Source organism: Mobula birostris, chromosome 5 (assembly GCF_030028105.1).
Source record: "Mobula birostris isolate sMobBir1 chromosome 5, sMobBir1.hap1, whole genome shotgun sequence".
NCBI lineage: Eukaryota > Metazoa > Chordata > Chondrichthyes > Myliobatiformes > Myliobatidae > Mobula > Mobula birostris.
The window spans coordinates 8596886-8613263 of NC_092374.1; the positions used below are offsets into that span (position 1 = coordinate 8596886).

The 16378-nt window shown below is 44.3% G+C and overlaps 1 protein-coding gene across 2 annotated transcripts in view; it reads left to right on the forward strand.

Moving 5' to 3' along the window:
* Positions 1–1229: 1229 nt before the first annotated feature.
* The window catches only part of LOC140197524 (sialic acid-binding Ig-like lectin 12), a 29181-nt gene continuing 14032 nt past the window's right edge, over positions 1230–16378 (forward strand). For both annotated transcript variants that reach the window (XM_072257559.1, XM_072257560.1), the window contains exons 1-3: positions 1230–1322; positions 10898–11278; positions 15315–15707. In XM_072257559.1, the coding sequence (XP_072113660.1) occupies positions 1262–1322; positions 10898–11278; positions 15315–15707 (835 nt within the window). In that variant the 5' untranslated portion in view covers positions 1230–1261. The remainder of the gene's footprint in view (positions 1323–10897; positions 11279–15314; positions 15708–16378) is intronic.

The following is a 16378-nucleotide window of genomic DNA, read 5'->3' on the forward strand; positions in this document are numbered from 1 at the left end:
GTGTTGCTCCTGCAGCCCGAGGGAAACCTCATTGGTGTATAAGAGAAGGCCATGGACTGACATGTCGGAACGGGAATGGGCATTAAAATTAAAATGCTCTGTTAAAAATTAGAAGGTCTTCTTTTAACGAATTGATAGGCCTTCTCCATGCCTCTCATCACTTTGTTTCCCTCTGTCCAATCTCCCCTCAGTCTGCTATGCTTCAGGAAATAAAGACCTAACGTATTTAACCTTTCTCTAATAACTCAGTACTCAAGTCCCGGCAACGTCTTTTAAATTTTCTCTGAACTCTTTCAAACATTGATATCTTTCCTGCTTGACCCGAAATCCCTAAATACTCATCAGCATCTTATACAATGTCACCACAACATGCTAATTCCAGTACTCACTACTTAGATTTACAAAGGCCCACATGCCAAAAGCTCTTTGTACTTAAGGACGTAAAAATATGATGTACTTTCGCACTTGTGAGACTCTACCGCAAACTGCCACGACGAATAGTATCAAACTTGTTTGAAAATGTTTGTAAGAATAAGATTGAATTTTTTGGGCGGTAAAGGACTTTTTTTACGAAAGGGTCTTATGAGTTCTGTGGCATCGAAGTGAAATATTACAGAGTGCCAACATTGTGGTGTTAAGTATGTACTGTTTAATTTTCACCAATCGCTCAATGTAGGAATTATTTTGGAGATGTATGAGGGAGACGATATACCCAGGTATTGACATCACACAAATGTAGATGGAGCATCATGACGACTCCAGCCAGCTATTAACTCTGATTACCGCCTTCCATGAACTCGTCAGCCCCGCGGAGAAGCAGAGTATTTCGTCAGAGCTGCCCTCACTTAAAGTCGCTGGTGCGAAATCAGAATCTTTGCGGAAGATCGAATAAATGATCGAAATTCACCAGACGCATCCCAAAGGGATTCACGAGTTGGTGAAAGCGAGTAAATAATTTTTGAAAAGCTTTGGGATCCTCCTTAATCATATGTGCCGCTGAAACTTTATTGCTACCCTTTGCCCTCTCAAGTTCAGTTTTAGGAACGCGTCTGAACTCTCCGAACTCCTCAGGGAGTTTTCCGATGGTCAGGGCAGAAGGCGTGTGCGTGTTCCTGCAATACACCAACCCTGTTCAGTTAAGAATCAGTGACTTACCTAATTTATAAGAGTGGTGGATCTTTAAGGAAATGACGAACACTTCGTGCAACTTCTGCATTTCAGTTTCAGGAAGCAAAAAGGACACCAGACTGCAGTGTCGGCGATGCTCTCCCTCCGGGTTTGCCTCTGCACGTTTCTGCTTGCCGTATCAGTCCGGGGATACAGTAGGTGTTTTCCATTGTCCTCATTATCTCCTTGTTCGGGTGTCCGCTGTGGCAGCTCTGCAGGTGTTTGAGCATTGTATCACACAGAGGGAGTGAGAGGTTGGTGGGAAACTGTCCAACCGTAAGCGCTCCTGACTGATCCGCTTTCTTGACACACTGCACACCCTCTGGTGGAGGTGATCTGATGGCCGGACAGTTGGAGAAACACACACATATAGATCCCAGGGTTTTGTACCCCAGAGTGGAACCCTCGATAAACAGGAGGGAAGGCGGCTGTTGGTCGATGGCGGAGGATTGGGCGTTGAGTTTAAACAGATCAGCCGGCATCTTATTCAATGGCGGTGAGATCTAGCGGTGCCGAGTGGCCTCCTGCTTCTAATTCACACCCCGGATGATCTCCTTACAGTTAAGGAGGTCGGAGGGATTCCTAGTTGGGAGAAGGGGAGGTGGGCAGTTAAAATTATGAGAGTTTGGATTGTGGGAGACTCTTCCCATTGGTGGGCGTGGTAGGAAATTACGTCGCAGAATGACAGTTAATCGGTAGATAACTAAACTACAGCATTGCTCGGATGCATTCTTCCCACCCTGCCTGTGTTCGGAGTGAAACGTGGGACCGGCGTAGGAAGTGGGCGTTGAAAAGGGGAGCGGGAAAAGGAATTCGTGGGGCTGTGGATAGAGGATGGGGGAATGGGACTGGGTGGGTTGTTCTCACACACGGGCAGTATGAAACCAATGGGCTGAATGTCCCCCTACCCTGCTGTAAGCTTTCCGTCACTCCGAGGGAATTCTTAGAACTCTGCTGTCCGTAACCGGTGTCCCAGAATTTCCAATCAGTTCCCCTCTGAAGGATTGCAAAAGCCAGCAGATTCCGGGAACAGACAATTACGAACCCTCGAAACCCCGACTGGCTTCCAGCATGTAACCCACTCCCGGGTATCCGTTATTATACATATAACCGTCACTCCCACACCTCCACCACGTCAGATCCCGGGTACCCGTTACCAGACATATGACGCTCACTCCCGCACCCCTGCCACGTCACTCCGCAGCCTTTATCCTACTCCCGCTGTCCGTTATTGTACACATAACCACCACCCGAACCCCTCCTACGCTAAACCTGTCACCCGGTGCGGGTATGGCCCAAGTGCGGAGTGAGAGAATCTGTAACAGGTCGACAGTTCACAGACTTTAATGCGAAAGGGAAAAGAAAACAATAAACACTAGGCCAAACGGGGTCGTTAACTAAAACTCTCAGATGGAAAACGAAAGCCTACACGGCGGCTGAAAAGAAGTACTAAGAACGACACGTGCATATTCACCCGCGGAATTGCCGCATCTGTTGCGCTGCAGAATCCGTGGTTGTGACAAAACCACAACCTGAAAAAAAACACACTAAACAATTACCATCAACAGATCACTTGCAATACCAGAGGAAACATCACACTGGGCCATTGCTACACCACCATCAAGAATGCCTACCGTGCGATTCCACGCCCTCACTTCGGGAAGTCTGATCACCTGGCTGTACTTCTACTCCCTAAGTATAGGCAGAGACTGGGGACTGCAGCACCAGCAGCGAGGACCAAGAAGGTGTGGACAAGGGAGGCACAGGAGCGCTTACAGGACTGCTTTGAATCGGCGGACTGGACTGTATTCAGGAATTGATCTTCGAATCTGGATGAGTATGCTGCAGTTGTTACCGACTTCATTAAAACCTGTGTGGATGACTGTGTGCCTACAAAGACTTGCTGTGCATTCCCAAACCAAAAGCTGTGGAGGTACGCCGTCTGCTGAAGGCTAGATCTGTGGCTTTCAAGTCTGGCGACTGAGGTCTGTACCAGAAAGCCAGGTATGACTTGCGGAGGTCTATTTCAACGGCGAAGAGACAATTTCGAACGAAGTTGGAAGTGACATCGGATGCACGGCAACTCTGGAAGGGTCTGCAAGACATCACTTCCTACAAAGCGAAACCCAAGTAGAATGAATGGCAGCGATGCCTCACTACCAGATGAACTCAACACCTTCTATGCCCACTTTGAGAGGGAGAACACAACTACAGCTGTGAAGATCCTTGCTGTACCTGATGACTGCGTGATCTCTGTCTCGGGTGCGAATATTAGGCTGTCTTTATATAGGGTGAAACCCCGCAAGGCGGAAGATCCTGATGGAATACCTTGTAAAGCTTTGAAAATTTGTGCCAACCAACTGGCGGAAGTATTGAAGGACATTTTCAAGCTTTCACTGCCAAGGGCGGAAATTCCCACTTGCTTCAAAAATGCAACAATTTTCCCAGTGCCTAGGAAGAATAGTGTGAGCTGCCTTAATGACTGTCACCCAGTAGCATTCACATCTACAGTGATGAAATGCTTTGACAGGTTGGTCATGACTAGACTGAACTCCTGCCTCAGTAAAGACCTGGACTCATTGCAATTTGCCTATCGCCACAATAGGTTAATGGCAGACGCAATCTCAGTAGCTCTTCAGACGGCCTTAGACCACCTGGACAATGCAAACACTTATGTTAAGATGCTGTTCATCTACTATAATCAGCATTTAATACCATCGTTCCCACAATCCTGTCTGATAAGTTACAGAACCTGGGCCTCTGTACCTCCATCTGCAATTGGATCCTCGACTTCCTAACCGGAAGTCCATAATTTGTGTGGATTGGTGATACTATCTTCTCCTTGCTGACGATCAACACTCAGGGGTGTGTGCTTAGCCCACTGCTCTACTCTCTCTATACCCATGTCTGTGTGGCTAGGCATAGCTTAAATGCCATCTATAAATTTGCTGATGAATCAACCATTGTTGGTAGAATCTCAGGTGGTGATGAGAGGGCGTCCAGGAGTGAGATATACCAATTAGTGGACTGGTGTCAGAGCAATAACCTTGGACTCAACGTCAGTAAGACGAAAGAGCTAATTGTGGACTTCAGGAAGGCTAAGACGAAGGAACACATACCAATCCTCATAGAGGGATTATGAGTGGAGAGAGTGAGCAGTTTCAAGTTCCTGGGTGTCCAGATCTCTGAGGATCTAACCTGGTCCCAAAACATTGTTGTAGTTATAAAGAAGGCAAGACAGCAACTATACTTCATTACGAGTTTGAAGAGATTTGGTATGTCAACAAATACACTAAAAAAATCTTCTGTAGATGTGCTGTAGAGAGCATTCTGACCAGGCTGCATCACTGCCTGGTATGGGGGCGGGGTGGGGGGGGGGTGGGGTTACGGAACAGGACCGAAAGAAGCTGCAGAGGGTTGTAAATCTAGTCAGCTCCATCTTGGGTACTAGCCTACAAAGTACCCAGGACTTCTTCAAGGAGCGGTGTCTCAGGAAGGCAGTGTCCATTATTAACGACCCCCAGCACCCAGGGCATGCCTTTTTCTCACTGTTACCATTAGGTAGGAGGTACAGAAGCCTGAAGGCACACACTCTGAGACTCAAGAACAGCTTCTTCCCCTCTGCCATCCGATTCCTAAACGGACAATGAACCCGTGAACACTACTTCAATGTTTTTGCACAATTTTAATATATTCAATATACATATACTGTAATTGTTTTACTTATTTATTTATACTGTTTTCTTCTATATTTTGTATTGCATTGAACTGCTGCTGCTGCGTTAGCACATGCAGGAGATGAGGCTTAATCAAAGCCAGTGGCATGAATTACAGAGCAATAGAGGCGTGGTGCAGTTAAAACAGAATGCAACAAATACTGGACTGAGAGTGTTGTATTTGAATGCACGCAGCATAAGAAATACAATGGACGATCTTGAAATTCAGCAACAGATTGCCAAATATGACAATGTGGCCATCCCTGAAACTTGGCTAAAGGATGGCTGCCATTGGGAGCTGAACGTCCAAGCATATACAGTATATCAGAAGGATAGGTTAGTAGGCAGAGGGGGTGGTGTAGCCTTGTGTATAAGAAATAATATTAAACCATTGGAAAGAGATGACATAGGATTGGAAGGTGTAGAGTATCTTTGGATTGAATTAAGAAATGACAAGGGTAAAAGGACCCTAATGTAAATTGTATACAGGCCTCCAAACAGCAGCGGGATGTGGATTATAAATTACAGCAGGAGATAGAAAAACCATGTCAGAAGGGCAATGTTATGATAATAGTTGGGGATTTTAACATGAAAGTGGATTAGGAAAACTAGGTCAGTACTGGACCTCAAGAGGGAAAAAATGAAATCCAATGTGTCGGTATTTCAATGGAATAAAGGAAATTACAATGGCATGAGAGGGGAACTGGCCGAAGTTGATTGGAAAGGGACATTTGCAGAGCAGCAATGGCTGGAGTTTCTGCGTAAAATGAGGGAAGTGCAAGTCAGATATATTCCAAATAATTTTCAAGGGGAAGAAGGACACTACCGTGGCTGACAAATGAAGTCAGAGGCAAAGTAAAAGCAAAAGAGAGGGCATACAAGGAAGCCAGAACTAGTGGGATGATTGGGAAGCTTTTAACAACTTGCAGAAGGAAGCTAAGAATGTCATTTGGAAGGAAAAGATGAATTATGAGAGAAAGCTGGCGACTAATATCAAAGAAGATATCAAAAGCTTTTTTTTTAATATATAAAGGGTAAAAGAGAGTCGAGGGTAAATATAGGACCAATACAAAATAACGCTGGAGATATTGTAATGAGAGATGCAGGGATGGCAGAGGAACTCAATGCGTATTTTGCATCAGTCTTCACAGTAGAAAACGTCTGCAGTATACCAGACATTCAAGAATATTAGGGAACTGAAGTTTGTGCAGTGAAAATTGCGACCGAGAAGGTGCTCAGGAAGCTTAATGGTTTGAGGGTGGATAAACCTCCTGAACCTCGTGGAATGCACCTTCGGGTTCTGAAGGAAGAAGCTAGAGAGATTGCGGGGGCATTAACGATGATCTTTCAAGAATTGATAGATTTTGGCATTGTACCGGATGACTGGAAAATTGCAAATGTTACTTGGTTATTTAAGAAGGGTGGGATGCAGCTGTTAGCCTGACACCAGTGGTTGGGAAGTTGTTGGAATCGATTGTTAGGTATGAGATTACGGAATTTCTGGAGGCACATAACAAGATAGGCTAAAGCCAGCATGGTTTCCTGAAAGGAAAATCCTGCCTGACAAACTTACTGCAACTCTTTGAGGTAATTACAGCTGGATAGACAAAAAAGATGCAGTAGACGTGGTGTATTTGGATTTTCAGAAGGCCTTTGACAAGGTGCCGCACATGAGTCTGCTGAGCAAGATAAGGGCCCATGGAATTACAAGGAAGTTACTAGAGTGGGTGGAGCATTGGCTGATCGGCAGAAAACAGAAAGTCCTTTAACCTAATATCTGGTTTGTTTCTTTCTTGATTAATTAATTGGTAGTTTTTCCTACTAATAGGGCTTCTTTTTATATATATATTTAGGGGAGGGTTCAATTACTTATAATATTACTAGTTGGTATTTTTGAAAATTTAGTTGGGTTAAATATACTATTAACTTTTTTCTGCTTTATTATAGCGCCTTATAACCGAATTTAAAGCTTTTCTTTAGGGATTTAATGTTAAATTTAAAAATGGCACTGTTTTTTCTTTGTAACACATAACATTATGTCGGTTCTTTCTTGTTTAAAAAGAAGATTAAATATAAACATGGGATATTTTGTAGATGCTGGAATGTAAACACTTTCTTTTATTGAGATTTTGTCGTTTCTCTTACAAGGTCAGTGGGTTTTGTTTTTTTTTAACTAGGGGGAGGGAGAGAGAATCTTTTAAAGTTATTTTGTAAAGACAGAGCAGTCCCTGGCTTCGTATTCTATCATAGTGTACCTGCTGTTTTTCGGACTATGGGGGGAAGGGGGTGGTGTTAGAGTTAGGGTTTTTTCCCCATTGGGTGATCCCGGAGCATGCGTGCTTTCTATGTGGTCGTAGTCTTCATTGCCGCCATTTTTGATCATCCAGTATTAGTATGTGCTCTGCGCATGTGTAAAGTAGAATAAAATTATAGTACAGTATTGTATTTAAACGGATTAATGTAATAAATTGGAATGTATGTGGTTGGAATCATCCTATCAAACGAAAAAAAGACTTTTAAAATCATTAACCGATTCCAACCTGATATAATTTTTGCCCAAGAGACACATATCAGGACGGGAGATCAAAATAGATTTTTTTGGATGATGGAGGGGTTTGAAGTTTCACTCCACTTCTTAGAGTAAAACTAAGGGCATGTCTATCTTTATTAAATCCAATATCTTTACTCAAGAAGATAATGAGTCTGATTTTAATGGTAACAGTCACAACACGCTGAAGGAACTCAGCAGGTCGGGCAGCATCTGTGGAAAAGATCGGTCGATGTTTCGGGCCGGAACCCTTCATCAGTCCAGGTTCCGGCCCGAAACGTCGACCGATCTTTTCCACGATGCTGCCCGACCTGCCGAGTTCTTCCAGCGTGTTGTGAGTGTTGCTTTGACTCCTGCATCTGCAGATTATTTTGTATTTTTGATTTTAATGGTAGATTTTTAATTGTTAAAGGAGTAATTTGTAACAGAAAAGTTGTTTTAGTCAATTTGTACAGTCCTAACTTAGATAATCCTTCTTTTTTTTAAAAAAGGTATTTGCTTTATTGCCTGATTTAAATGAATATATGTTAATAATGGGTGGGGATTTTAACTGTTGTTTAAATTCTTTGATTGACAAGAGCTCAACCAATCAGCGACTTCCAAATCGCTCCGCGTCACTTATTAACTCCTTTTTGACTGATTTTGGATTGATTGAATTATGGAGTTATCTACACCCTGATAACAGAGAATATTCTTTCCTTTCAAATGTTTATAAAAATATTCTAAAAAGATTATATTATAATCGATCCTCGCTTCTTGCGTAGTCTTAAAAATTGTGAATATGACGCTGTAACGAAAAGCAATTCCCCCCGGGATCAATAAGGTATGACTATGACTCTGACTATGACTATTGCTATATCTGATCATGCGCCTCTGAGTTTGTCTTTTGAATTTGATGATGTCATTCTTGTTCTCCCACCATGGCGCATGTCTCAGACCTTATTGCAAAACTCCGACTTTGTCAGTTTCATTGAAACCCAGATAAAAGAAATTTTTCTTTTTAATGATATAGGGGGTACGTCTAAATTAATCATATGGGATACATTTAAAGCATTTTTACATGGTCAGATCATTTCTTATTCAGCTAAGCTTAAAACAGAGTAAAGTAGAATTAGATAAGATTTCAAAACAAATTAAAGACTTAGATAATATTTGTTCAATTTCCCCTAATACTGATTTATTCAAACAAAGGGTGGAACTCCAATCACAATATAATCTATTATTAACTCATCATATTGAAGGCTATTTGCTTCAGTTAAATAGCCAATTTTATATGTTTGGAGATAAAAATAATAGACTGCTTGTATCTCAATTAAAAATGGCTAGAGCCAAAAGGCAAATTTTGAAAATCCGTAGGAAAGATGGTACCCTGGCTTGGGAATATAAAGAAATTAATAAGATTTTTCAAGATTTTTATGCTGAACTTTATAAATCTCAATATCTAGTAGATTCTTCTAAAATGAATGCTTTCTTACGAAAGATTGCTTTTCCTAAAATTTCTGTTGAGAATCAAAAAACTCTTGATGCCCAAGTTACTGAAGCCGAAATTCATTAAGCTATTTTTTCAATGCAGTCTGGTAAGGCCCTTGGACTTGATGGCTGTCCTGTAGAATTTTATAAAAAATTTGGAAAATTGCTTTCTCCGTATACGTTGGAAATGCTTCAGGATTCTTTTGTGAAAGGTGATTTACCCTCTACTTTTAATGAAGCTTCTATTTCTTTAATTCTTAAAAAGGACAAAGATCCTACTGATTGCGCCTCATATAGACTTATTTCCTTATTGAATGTCGATGCCAAGATTCTGTCAAAGATAATGACCAATCGGTTGGACAACATTTTGGGTAAAATTTCTTTTAAAGATCAAACAGGCTTTATAAAGTGTTGTATTCTTTTTCAAATGTTCGGAGATTATCTAACATTATATATTCGTCCTCTTTTAAAACTCCACAATGCGTCGTCTCTTTGGATGCTGAAAAAGCGTTCGATAGAGTCTAATGGAAATATTTATTTAATGTTTTAGAGAAATTTGTCTTTGGTGTTAATTTTAATAATTGGATTAGAGTGATATATAGAACTCCTATTGCAACTGTTATTACTAATAACTGTAGGTCTCCTTTTTCAGCCTTTTGTTATTTAATTTAATATTAGAATCCCTTGCTATTGCTCTTCGTGAAGCTAAAGAATTTATAGGATTTCTGTAAATGTGACCATTCATAAGATTTCTTTTTACGCTGACAATTTACTGGTTTATATATACAATCCCGAGGAATCTATTCCTGCCTTGCTAAAATTATTTAATGAATTTGGAAACTTTTTCAGGATATAAAATAAACTGTTTCCTTTAAATGAATCTGTTTCTATATATGATAATACTCCTTTCAAAGTCACGCAAACACGAGGAATTCTGCAGATGCTGGAAATTCAAGCAACACACATCAAAGTTGCTGGTGAACGCAGCAGGCCAGGCAGCATCTCTAGGAAGAGGTACAGTCGACGTTTCAGGCCGAGACCCTTCGTCAGGACTAACTGAAGGAAGAGATAGTAAGAGATTTGAAAGTGGGAGGGGGAGGGGGAGATCCAAAATGATAGGAGAAGACAGGAGGGGGAGGGATGGAGCCAAGAGCTGGACAGGTGACTGGCAAAAGGGATATGAGAGGATCATGGGACAAGAGGCACAGGGAGAAGGAAAAGGGCGGGGGGGGGTGAACCCAGAGGTTGGGCAAGGTGTATAGTCAGAGGGACAGAGGGAGAAAAAGAAGAGTGAGAGAAAGAATGTGTGTATATAAGTAAGATGAAGCCACACTCAGGTTGGAGAAACAACACCTTATATTCCGTCTGGGTAGCCTCCAACCTGATGGCATGAACATTGAATTCTCTAACTTCCACCAATGCCCCACCTCCCCCTCGTACCCCATCCGTTAAGTATTTATTTAGATATGACAGTTATTTCCCATGGTAGGGAATTCTGAAGCGGAGAAATTAGTCAGAGGGTGGTAAATCTGTGGAATTTGTTGCCACGAGCGGCTGTGGAGGCCAAGTCATTGGGTGCATGTAAGGCAGAGATAGATAAGTAGTTGATTTGCCAGGGCATCAAAGGGTATGGGGAGAAGGCAGGGGAGTAGGGGCGACTGGGAAGAGTTGAATGAGCCCGTGTTTGAATGGCGAAGCAGGCCCGATGGGCCGAATGGCCTGCTTCTGCTCCTATTTATTATGGTCTTATGCCGTTGATAATAAACCGGAATCTGAGTCTGTATGTATATGAGAACCAGACTCACCGATATGTTACGATACCACGTGGGACTACAGCCAAGGATCCCGTTCAATTTTCTTCTGAAACTCTGTTCATCAGCTGTTTCAATATTGATCTCTCTACCCCCACTCCCTCTCTCTCTCTCTCTCTCTCTCTCTCTCTCTCTCTCACGCACATACTCAAGCGATTTTTGTCTGTTTGTCTCTCTATCTGCAGACTATTCGAAGCATGGTTGGTCAATATCCGGCGTTGATGTGGTCTCTGCGGTGGAAGGGGCCTCCGCTGTGTTACCGTGTACTTTCACCCACTCACCCACTGACGTCGCCTTGAACGGCTCCGTGAACTGGTACAAGATAGAATCAGGTGCTAGTAAACAGGTTTTTAACTGCACATTTTTCGGTTCCGGCCGCGCCGGGTGCAATACGACACAGGAGGCTGGAGGAGGGCGGTTCGGATTCGTGGGGAACCTCAGTCGGAGAGATGCCTCGATAATGGTGCAGCGTCTGAACCGGAGTGACGGTGGTCGGTATCGGTGCCGGCTGGAGCTCAATATAGCCAAACTTCAAACGGCAGTTCTAACAGAACTCTCTGTGAGAGGTGAGGACCAAATTTCAGGTACTGTAGTTGTCTCGGAGCGCACGGACCACAGGATCTCCATGGTCCAAACCTGATCAATAAATGTGGGAGCGAAGTATCGGGGACCCTGATCCGGATCCCTCTCCGGTGAATCCTGCTGGGCAGTGTGCTTGGGGAACTGCATGAAACGTTGGCTCTGGTATATTTGTTCGGGCTGTTTGATATAAAAGTATTGCAGCTTTATAAAACTTTGGAGAACCGACGTTCGGAGATTTCTGTGCTGATCTAGGAGCTACATTAGAGGAAGGGTATGGAAGCGTTGGAGAGTATTCAGAAGGTGTTCAATGTAATGGAAAGTGGTAAGGAACAGGAGAAGTTGGACAATATTGGTTTCTTTTATCAAGAGTAGGAAAAGGGAGAGGAGTGGCCGATCTGATAGTAGATAAAACTCTAAGAATAGAGACAGAGTGTAGAGTCAGGGACTTTGTCAAATGACCGAATATTTTCCTTCCTTGCAGTAAACATTCTCACTCCGACGGAAATCCAGGAACTCTCCTGTATTTACCCGGTGCCCAGAAAATCGACAATCTCTTCCCCACCTCCAGAAAACGAAGCAGCAGAATTATAAAAACCAACAGTTCAGGGGAACAGAGAAGGCAAACACTTGAGTGTATTGCTTTCAGGTAAAATGCGAGAAAGTTTAAAGAGGTTTAGACTGGCAGTTTTTTTTCGTTCACAGAGAGTGGAATATCGAAAGTAAAACAGCAGGGTACAGGAGTAGACCGTTTGGTTCGCCAGTCTGTGCGACCATGTCGGCGAATTAAATCCGATCGAACCGCACATGACCACATCCTTCCAAAGCTTGCATATTCACGTTCGTATCCAAAACTGCCATATCTGGCAGTCCAGTAGATGGAAATTGATCTGTGAAAAAAAAGCCCTGTGCTTATCTCAGTGAAGATGCGCAGGCACTGGAGAAGGTTCAAAGGAGCTTCAGAAGAGTGATTCCGGGAATGCAAGGGTTAACGTATCAGGAGTGTTTGATGGCTGTGCGTCTGTACCCGCTAGAAGACGGGGTGTGGGGGAGGTGGTAGGTAGGGGTAGGGGAGGGTTATCTTATTGAAACGTACCTAATATTAATCAAAGGCCTAGGCTGAGTGGACGTGGAGACAATGTTTCCTGTAGTTGGGGAATCTAGGACTGGGGCCGCAGCTTCAGAATAGAAGGCCGTCCCTTTAGAACAGAGATGAAGAGAAATTTATTTAGATAGAGAGTGATAAATCAGTGGAGGCCAAGTCATTAGACATATGAAAGCGGAGCTGGATATGTTCTTAATTTGTAACGGCGTCAAAGCTTACGGGGAGAAGGCTGGAGAATGGGGTTGAGAGGGAAAATACAACAGTCATGATCGAATTGCAGAGTAAAACCGGCGGGCCGAATGTCCCAATTCTACTTACATGTCTCATGGACTTGTTATGGAGTCCCCTTCGCTACTGCCTTATCTGGCATGTCACATACACACTGAAATTCAGAGGCTGCCTCAGTGCGACCTGGCTACTGCTGTTGTGTCCAGAAAAGCTCACTACAACTCCCCCTCCACCCTAGCAGTGCTAAAAGTGTCTACTTGTGGACTTGCTACTGAGAGGAACAGTCACGGGGGGCACCCTGCTCCGTCGGTCCCGTCCACGACCTCTCCTGGTGGTCACCCAACTATCTTGCAGCCTGCGCTGTAGGTGTGACCACCTCACTAAAAATCTTGCCTGTGATGCTCTCAGCGTCCCGCAAGATCCTAGATACATAGAACATAGAACATAGAATAGTACAGCACAGTACAGGCCCTTCGACCCACAATGTTGTGCCCACCCTCAAACCCTGCCTCCCATATAAGCCCCCAACTTAAATTCCTCCATGTACCTGTCCAGTAGCCTCTTAAACTTCACTAGTGTATCTGCCTCCACCATTGACTCAGGCAGTGCATTCCAGGTACCAACCAGCCTCTGAGTAAAAAACCTTCCTCTAATACCTCCTTGAACTTCCCACCCCTTACCTTAAAACCATGTCCTCTTGTATTGAGCAGTGGTGCCCTGGGGAAGAGGCGCTGGCTATCCACTCTATCTATTCCTCTTATTATCTTGTACACCTCTATCATGTCTCCTCTCATCCTCCTTCTCTCCAAAGAGTAAAGCCCTTGCTCCCTTAATCTCTGATCATAATCCATACTCTCGAAACCAGACAGCATCCTGGTAAATCTCCTCTGTACCCTTTCCAATGCTTCTACATCTTTCCTATAGTGAGGCGACCAGAAATGGACACAGCACTCCAAGTGTGGCCTAACCAGAGTTTTATAGAGCTGCATCATTACATCGTGACTCTTAAGCTCTATCCCTCGACTTATGAAAGCTAACACTCCATAAGCTTTCTTAACTACCCTATCTACCTATGAGGCAACTTTCAGGGATCTGTGGACATGTACCCCCAGATCCCTCTGCTCCTCCACACAACCAAGTATCCTGCCATTTACTTTGTACTCTGCCTTGGAGTTTGTCCTTCCAAAGTGTACCACCTCACACTTCTCCGGGTTAAACTCCATCTGCCACTTCTCAGCCCACTTCTGCATCCTATCAATGTCTCTCTGCAATCTTCGACAATCCTCTACACTATCTACAACACCACCAACCTTTGTGTCGTCTGCAAACTTGCCAACCCACCCTTCTACCCCCACATCCAGGTCGTTAATAAAAATCATGAAAAGTAGAGGTCCCAGAACAGATCCTTGTGGGACACCACTAGCCACAATCCTCCAATCTGAATGTACTCCCTCCACCACCACCCTCTGCCTTCTGCAGGCAAGCCAATTCTGAATCCACCTGGCCAAACTTCCCTGGATCCGATGCCTTCTAACTTTCTGAATAAGCCTATCATGTGGAACCTTGTCAAATGCCTTACTAAAATCCATGTAGATCACATCTACTGCACTACCCTCATCTATATGCCTGGTCTCCTTGTCAAAGAACTTTATCAGGCTTGTTAGACACGATCTGCCCTTCAGAAATCCATGTTGACTGTCCCTGATCAGACCATGATTCTCTAAATGCTCATAGATCCTATCTCTACAAATCGTTTCCAGCAGCTTTCCCACCACAGACGTAAGGCTCACTGGTCTATAATTACCCGGACTATCCCTACTACCTTTTTTGAACAAGGGAACAACATTCGCCTCCCTCCAATCCTCCGGTACCATTCCCGTAGACAACGAGGACATAAAGATCCTAGCCAGAGGCTCAGCAATCTCTTCCTTCGTCTCATGGAGCAGCCTGGGGAATATTCCGTCAGAACCCGGGGATTTATCCGTCCTAATATATTTTAACAACTCCAACACTTCCTCTCCCTTAATATCAACATGCTCCAGAACATCTACCTCACTTATATTGTCCTCACCATCATCAAGTTCCCTCTCATTGGTGAATGCCGAACTGAAGTATTCACTGAGGCGCCTCGCTCACTTCCACAGACTCCAATTCAAACTCTGCCCGGTTTCCTCCGCACGGTAAGCGTGGAGCTGCATCTGGACGCATTTCCAGCAGCTGAAGTGATCAGGGAAAGTGGAGGTCTCCCTAGTTTCCACGCGCTACAGGGGGAGCCTGCTTCTTGCCTGACAGCCATCTCATCCACTCCAATAGGGATCACACGAGATTCTGCAGAATGTCGAAATCCAGAGCAACGGAGGGTCTCGGCTCTCACCATGGACTGTTTTCAAGGATTTCAAATTCCCTGGCCCCAATCATCTTATTTTTACTGTGGAGTGTAAGTGTAAAGTGGCCGCTGGTGAGGGGACGACGGGTTCTGTGGGGCTGTGGAGAGTGCTGGTGGTGGTGGATGGTGGGGTGGGTTAATGGGTGGAAGTGTTGATCAGCCTGGCAGCTCGAAGCAATAACTGTTTCTGTGTCTAGTGGTCTTGGCATGGATGTGCGATAAAGGATGTTCATAAATATAACTATTGAAAGCCTGCTCACACCTTCCAGTTGCTGCAACGCCAAATTGTCCGTCCTTCCCTCAGCTCCCGGCGAGAGTGTCTCTGTGATGAATGGAACCGAGGGAGCTTCGGCCACGTTACCCTGTGTGTTCACACGGCCTCCGCAGAGCCTCACTGCACACACGGTGACGTGGATGAGGAAGGATCCCTACCGACACATCGTCACATTCAGGCGTTATGAAAATGGATCGTGGGCAGCGGAAAACGGAGTGACTCGGTACGAGCTCGTCGGGGACCCAGAGCGGGGAAACGCTTCGACCAGGATAAGGCAGCTGAGGGTGGGGGACAGTCACAGCTACCTGTGTCTGGCTGATTTCAGCGACTTTACCCACCCTTACCCACACTTCTACGGACACCAGCTCGATCCCCCATATATCCATCTGCCCCAGAGTGAGATCCGGCTGCGGGTCAGACCAGGTAAGAAATCATTGACACATTCTGCAGGATACGGGGAGGAAGCTGGAGGGAAGGGAGGAAGGGGAACAGGGATGGAAGACGCACCTAACGACGTTGAGGCGGCTGTAGCCTCGCCTCTGAGAGGCCAGCTTCTGCAGAGTAGGAATCTGGGCTGTCAGGTGGAGAGCGGGGGAGGGGGGCAGATGAAAGAGGAAGCGGGTTTAGAGAAGTGTTCAGTGAAACACGGAGAGGGCAAGAGAACCGGCTGGAATATCGCAGACCAAAAATACAACACTCTGTCGTTTTGTTTAATAATGGAGTAAATAACCCTAACGAGAATTCGATAAGGGACTGTCCAATGTTCATCTGGGGTAACACGGAGAAACTTAGTAAAGCGGCGGGTTCTTGGTAAACCAGAGAGACAACGAGTTGTCATTTTTCCCAAGTAAGGGAGAGTTTAACTAGAGTAAAGATATTATACAACAATCTTATAACTATTACATAATTACATATAATTAAAAGTTCCCGAGAATGTTTCCTGGAATACAACAGTTAACGTATGAAGACCGTTTGATGGATTTGGGACTGTAGAACATAGAAAATCTACAGCACATTACAGGCCCTTCGGCCCACAATATTGTGCCTACCATGTAACCTACTGCCTATAATTTCCCTACCGCATAGCCCTCTAT